This window comes from Ceratina calcarata, unplaced genomic scaffold, assembly GCF_001652005.2.
Source record: "Ceratina calcarata isolate Rehan_Ccalc_2016 unplaced genomic scaffold, ASM165200v1 scaffold397, whole genome shotgun sequence".
NCBI classification, from domain to species: domain Eukaryota; kingdom Metazoa; phylum Arthropoda; class Insecta; order Hymenoptera; family Apidae; genus Ceratina; species Ceratina calcarata.
This window is the reverse complement of record NW_017163089.1, coordinates 51,566-58,974: the sequence shown is the minus strand read 5'-3', so window position 1 is coordinate 58,974 and position 7,409 is coordinate 51,566. Positions and strand designations below refer to the sequence as shown.

The window sequence follows — 7,409 nt, the reverse complement described above, 5'->3', positions numbered from 1 at the left end:
TGTGCTATTTACAAAATCCTGTTACGTACATTTAATAAATCGATAGTGTGAAAAAAATAAATTAATGTCTTAAGAATAAATTCCATCAACCAGGATATCGTACAGTCAGTGCGAACCTGTGAGGTGTTTCTGTCCAAGAAGAGAAGGGAGAGACACTTGTTGCATGTTGTTCATTGTAGAATGCGATGAACCTCAGCAAGTTGCAGAAAAATTAAACTGGACTTCTTACAAAAAATNGACAGAAATTTCTTAAAATCGAAATCAACCCATTTTTTTGTAACCTGAACATAGACGATGAGGAGGACAAAAATGTATGTAGTAATTGATACAATTTCTGTTCACGTAACAATTTCCACTCACCGACGTCTATCATTTTATATATAATCACAACCCAGTGAGTAGAAATTATGATGTAAACAGAAATCGGGACATTCACTACATTTCTCTAATAAAAATGATTCTTTTTAAATATTTGTCCCTGTACAAACGCTTAAAATTATTTTATGCATATAATTGTTCTATTCAACAATTAGTTTCACTCAAATAACAATAAGTCGGCATAAAATACACTTAGATACATCGCTATCTAAATTACCAAAAGGGATTAACTGCGAATTATTGCTCTCAGTGAATTCGCTGCGTGTGTAATGTTGATCGAATATATAGTTCCACCTCGATTAACGTTATCATTACTACTAGTCTCGATACCAGTGCAGTTTCTTCATCCCTCGATATTATAGTTTGACACATCAATGAAGCAATCCAATACTGTATAATATTAATTTCAACACCGTTATCGTACTAGCACGTTCTAATAAATTATTGTCCTCTCGGAGTTCGAACGAATCGACTCTACGTTTAAATTTACTGTGTGACATTATATAGGGTGAGTCTTGTAACACGACGAGTTTGAACAATTCGTAAGGTATTTGTTGTACGATAAGAATTATTAAATGAATGTTGCATAGTTTCTAGGGGTACACGCAACTATGTGATCTATTTTTCAGTTCTTTGCTTTTTTTATTGCGATATGAAAGTCAACTTCAGTTTTTTAAACAGAATACACAATATTTTTATTTATTCATTTATTTACAAAATTGATCGTGACCCTCATATCTTGATAAAAAAGCAACGAGATAAAAAACAGATCACAGTATTGCATGTCCCCTGGAGACCATGCGACATTTGTTTACAAATTTTTGTCATACAATGAATACCTTATGAATTATTCGAAGTCTACATATTACGAGATTCACCTTGCATTCAATTTCATCACATAGACTATGAAATTGTATGTGTGGCAAGATTGGACGCGCGTCATCCAGAACCAGATTTCTATTGTGACAATCATTTTATGCTATCAAACGCGTTCAAGTTTTTTTATATAAACATACAGAAATGCCATTTCAATTATACAGTCGAAAAATATAAATAATAAAAGTACGGCAGTGCATTCTGATTCCAAACGACACACATTTACGTTGTAAAACGCGAGCGGGCGATCATAGGGCTGTTTCCAGCGTCGGCACGCTTGGGCTACGCGTTACGTTTTGGATCGTCGGACTTTGAGGGGATTCCGATCTCGCACGAAACGCCTTTTTCGCGTACACATTGCTAGACTGATTCGTACCGGGTGTACTGGCCAAGAACTGCGCTCTTGCCAACTGATTGCTAATCCTTCTCGACTCGAAGGCGCTTATCGCTTGCTGACACGAGGGAGTGAGCTGCGAGGGATACTGCGGCTTTCCCGCATTCTCGGCTTTGCTCGACGACACGGAAGTCAGTCGCTCATTGCCACGACTTTCCGACGCTTCCTTTTGCGATTGAACTCTTCTATCCGATGACTCAACCGTCAGTTTCGAAGCCTCCTCAATATTATTAGGTGTCAGCCTATCTTCGCAGGGGTCGAAAAGTGAATCGTTTTCGCTATTGAGGTCCAGCTGCCGTCTCGCGTTCACTCGAGACACTGGGGAAGCGTTCTCTGGCGAGGGTTTCATGGCTTTTTCCTCGGCCGCGGTGTCCTCGATTATGGTAGAAGATAGGACGTCCGTTCGTGGAGTCTGAAACCTCCATATCGAGCGCGGACTCAAGACTTTGGCTAACGATGAGGTTTGTTGTACACCCGGCGATGATTGTTGGTGCTGACATTGTTGCCGCGATAGTTTCAGTTGCTCGGCTGCTGACAGTCTAACCGGTCCAGTTTTTACGCTTTGTTGAAGCAGCAGCCGCTTGAAATCCAGTCGCGAGGTAGCCGGTGGCGGAGGCTGCGCGTTTTGCGTTACCTGAAATTGTTTAGAAATAGAAGAATAAATAGGAAGATAAAGGTAGAGTACTTAGAATAAACTATAGACATAAGAATATAAACCGAACGAAAGATATATTTCTGATGTCCAGTGCCGATTAGCCGAAAAAGATTAATTTTCCTTTGCTCAATCGCCGTTGTCCCATATGGATTCTCGGTCTATTTTCATATGTCTATGAGATAAACCAATAAGAATATTCACCAAATAGATATACAGTAATCTCCGGATATATGGCCACGAGTGATACCCACCAATTCGTTGAAACGCCAGCTCGACGCGAGCCTCCAGTACTTATTATCTATATACTTTTTCGTTCTATACTGAGGAATCAGTTTCATACTCATGACAATTACTCAGAAAATATTGGAGTTACAATGAATTTGTATACAACATTGACAAGGTAATAACATTATCTACAACTTTCGTTTAAAACATTTTTCGTTACGCTCAATAATTAACAAGTTACTAACAATAAATTGATACTCCGTCTAAATGACGAACTTTCGTTAAAACATTTTTTCTTAGCATTCAGTCTTATTTATGTTTATTCTTTTTCTATTTCAATTGTCATCGCTCTCGCATATTCGACTCTTTTCTATACTGCGCGCTCGAACGACGAGCGATTCTACGAAATCCACCCCTTCGAATATGACCTGCCTCCGATCGATGGCCATACAGCCGGAGATTACTGTAGTCCTCCCATGATACGATTGTAACAACTATAACAATTATCCAATATAATGAACATCAAAATTATTGCACATACCATTTTTTGCGATTCCACGGTCCAGCTGTTTCTGCTCCCAGGCGCAATCTTCGCCAACGAATTGGTTGAACCATACGGTGACAGATTCTCGTTGTCATCCTTTATGTTCAGTCTTTTCTTGGATTTGTGAATGGCGGCGAAGAGCTCCTCGTTGGACATGGTGCTCTTCGTGGGTGATAGAATTAAGTTCGTCGGCGTGCTCCTGCCTGACGAATTCTGCACGGGCGTGCTTCTGCCTGACAAATTCTGCACGGGCGTGCTTCTTCCTGAGTTCGGCATCGACGAACAATTATTATTAACGTTATTGTTGTTCGGTGGACGTTCAGCGGCAACAGTTGTCATAGTACGAACGGCGGTCGGCGTGGATGAGTTGAAACTATTCCCGTAGCTGTGCCCGATCGGCGAAATTGGATTGTACTTTAACGCATCAGCACTAGGAGACTTCGTAACGGGATCACGGATAGGCGAGGACGCGAAGAATCGATACCCAAGCGCTGTCAGTCCTAATGGTGTTGCGAATCTGGGTGAAGAAAGCGAACGTTTGTACTTAGCACCGATTCCCTTTGGTATTTTCATTACTATACAAGCTGACGTCTTATTTTAGTTCTGTCTTCTAATACGAAAATCGATATTATACACTTTTCTTTATATTATTTGACGGATTCGTTTTAAAGTTTTCAATGTTTTCATTGATTTCATCCCTCAAATTGCATGGTACATGTGAAATATCTCTTTTTTTTAATGTATCGAATGCAGTTCTTGTATGTATAATTACTATAAGATTTAATTTAATTTATATCGTTTAAATAATTTCACTATGAGATGCACAATGTAATTAAATTACTTCGTGTTTGCATTGGTCATTGTATATTTCTACAAGCTTATTTTGTACCAATTTTTAATGAATGTGATGAAATCGATTTACAATTTTCATAAAGCTTTAACACTAGAACTACCAAACCAGTGAAAATATGTGGTTTTGTATAGAGAAATGCATGTGTATATAAAAATAGTCGGAAATTTGTCGCATTTATATAAATGATTGACTGATTTTTCAATATACAGTGACCCTCATCAATATTCGTACACATGTCAAAACAGATTAGTTCTTTTTTATTATTTGATAAAAAAAAACCGTATTTTTAAGTTCCTGATCTGAGCCCCTAATGAAAATCTAAAACACATTTATACTACTAACAATTAGTAAGTTACACGTGCAGTAAAGTGCAAAACTAAACCAACACATTGGTCGAATATTAAAAACAGTTATTTTGAAACTTGTCCGAATATTGAGGGCTGAAATCTGTGTTTATACAAGCATTCTTTTAGCAATTGCTAATGGATGAATGAAAGGAATTTACAGTTTTCCTAAACTTTCAACGCTTTCGTATCAATTAATCTCTAGTTACCTGTTTCTGATATCCACAATCGGTATCTGATTGCGTCCGTTCTCCGTCTCAAAGCATTCCAAATTTCTCCTATTCAAGTCCACCTGCGAGCCACCGTATCGATTCATGTCCTGGTCTATCACTGTCCTCTGTCTAGCTAACATGTGTACGCCGCTGCTGAAAGACCCGCGTCCGAGGCCTCTGGTAATATCCGGCGTGACGCTTCGCGGCGGTTCAACATCCCTCTGAGGCCTCCTCGACGGTAGCGTATAAAATTGTTGACCGACGGCGTCCTTGACGTAGCATTGCTGGTTCCTCGCGTTTCTCATGTACACTATTTGCCGTTGGTCGCAAACGCGTTGGAAATCGTTGCGTTCCGCGTATTTGTTGTTATCGTAGATATTCTGGCGCGGGTCGTGCGCGTATATTTTATTGTGGTTCATCATAGCCTGTTGACCATAATTCTGCTGTTTCTCGCAACCCGTTTGGATCAGCTGATCCTCCTGGATCTTCTCCTTTCTCTGGCATTCCTCCGGTTTGGGGGGCGGGATGTAGGGCGGCGGCTGTACTATACCGTGCGGAGGCACCGAGTCTATCGCCAGAAGCGTGTTATCTGGAACAGAGCAATCAACCTTGATATAGAAACTCGGCTCATTAAACTCGACGTACTGATCAAGTCGATAGAGTTTGCAGAGTCTAATAAGGAAACGATTCCTGAGTCTCCTGTTACGTTTGTTAGCTACTTGTTCATTATTATTATTATTAGATTACGGAGTTTATGCTTTTGTAGAAGAACGTGCAGGAAATACATATAAAGAATGCATTTGATGCTCAAGAATATACATTGTATGTACGAGTAAGTACCACTATGTCATTGTATCATTGTATCATTGTATTAATGTAACATTGTATCATTGTGACATTGAAACATTGTAACATTGTATCATGGTCGATCCTCACAGAGCGTGCGATGCGATGCGATGCGCTGCGTTTCCGTATTTTTCGAGCCTACGGCCGGGTTTACCAGTGCCGTAGACTGTACCCTACAGCATATACTAAAAGCATGTAAACGTCGGAGACTTTGGAGGGCCCCCGTAATAGTTAGCCGAGAATCCGTAACTCGAGGACCCAAACTACGGGTCAGACCCCCTGCTGTTCACTTATACATAGACGAAAAGGTCGATTTTGTGGCCTCTGCGATGAAATCCTCGGGATTTCTTGGCGAGAACACTTTCGGAAAAATCGCATGCGTTTCTTTTCGTCTATGTGTAAGTGAATCGCATCGACCTTTTCGTCTATGTGTAAGTGGACAGCGGGTGTGTGACCCCTACTTTTGGTCCTCGAGCTACCGATTCTCGGCTAGCTAACACTGGGGCCCTCCGAAGTCTCCGACTTTTACATGCTTTCAGTATATGCTGTAGGATATAGCTTACAGCACTGGCAGACCCGGTCGAAAACTCGAAAAATACGGAAACGCAGCGCATCGCATTGCATCGCACGTTCTGTGAGGATCGACCATCAATCTAACATTGTATCATTGTAACATTGTATCATTATAACATTGTATCATTGTGACATTGTAACATTGTATCATTGTAAGTAAAATTGAAACATTATTCTTGGAAGGATGAACAAAATCTTATTTTACGTTTCATTATTTAAATCGATACCACAAAAGATTGATTTCGCATAAAAATCCGTAGTCTATTATTATGCAAACTATACCTAGAGCATAGACCAAATCGATTCTACTGGAAAATATAACGAAACCAATAATTCCCTCTTAGTACAGAAGAAACCATTTTTATGTTTTCTGTTTACACTTTCATAATACATTTTCTATAAAGTATAATTCATTAAGGGATTATAATTTTGAAGTCAGAAAAATGCATCATTTCTAGGCTTTTTTTTAAATCGATAAAATAATATACCCACACTTTGAGAATGAATTATATAAATTAATTTCGCGGTGTTATAACATTGCCATAACTGGAAGGTCCTTGCAGCTTTTCACTGGTTCAATTGATTTAATGTTTACATTCTAGCAAACGCAAATCTTACATAAAAAGAACCATTTACATTTTGTATTAAATTTTTATAATTACTGTCTAAGTCGATCTAAAACATCGAAGAAATTCACATCAGAACAAAATTCGTAAAATTAACATGATTCTGAAAAAAATTTCGTCCTAGTGCGAAGAAGATAGTTTGAATTAGTTCTTTATACTGTTTTTGGTACACTTAAAATGTAATACGTAAACTTAAAAATTTTGAATCATTGAAACTCAACAAGTAATGTTCGATTATAGCAATATTTGAACACCGAAAGTTAATTTTTGTTGTTGGAATAATTCAAGAATATGTTCTCTACTTGTAGGAGTAACTATTTGCATGTTACGTACTTAAAAAAATTCCCTTTTTCGGGTTTCCAGAAACGGAAACAAAACAGGAAGTGATTCGTTAATGGCATTGTTAGCATATTAAAAGCAGCAAGCAAGCCGGCATTACAAACATGGACGCATGCAACTAAAGCACGAATACCAAACTAACACATCGATTAATCGCCCGAGCCTGTTACGTTGCGATTTCCCTGAATCGTGTCGAAAAGAAGAAAACAGAATTAAGCCGGATAACGATTAATGACTCCCGTATCAGGCTCGAGCGCTTCTCTCATTAAAAACAAAATTGATGTATGTGTGTACTCACCGTTCCACGAACTAACACGAGCTACTAGCAAGTTGATGCACGCGTGTGTTTGTGAGGTGCGATTTCTTTTTGTTTTTCTGTCTAAAACTAGTATGCATATTTACACAGACTAATGTGCACGAGTGAGAAGAATCGGGATGTTTATGAACATAATAGACAGGCAAGACAGATGGGATAGGTAAATTGTTGGCGTTTGCTCAAAATCAAATTTTTTCTCAAGCTACTCAATACATTCATATACATATA

The 7,409-nt window shown here is 38.7% G+C and overlaps 1 protein-coding gene across 1 annotated transcript in view; it reads right to left on the bottom strand.

Moving 5' to 3' along the window:
• Positions 1-243: 243 nt before the first annotated feature.
• gukh (NHS actin remodeling regulator GUK-holder) overlaps positions 244-7,409 on the bottom strand; it is a 54,420-nt gene continuing 47,254 nt past the window's right edge. Inside the window, exons 8-10 of the mRNA XM_018026915.2 lie at positions 4,479-5,070; positions 3,070-3,589; positions 244-2,282 (exon numbers count right to left, since the gene is read on the bottom strand). Coding sequence (XP_017882404.1) covers positions 1,503-2,282; positions 3,070-3,589; positions 4,479-5,070 — 1,892 coding nt within the window. The 3' untranslated portion in view covers positions 244-1,502. The remainder of the gene's footprint in view (positions 2,283-3,069; positions 3,590-4,478; positions 5,071-7,409) is intronic.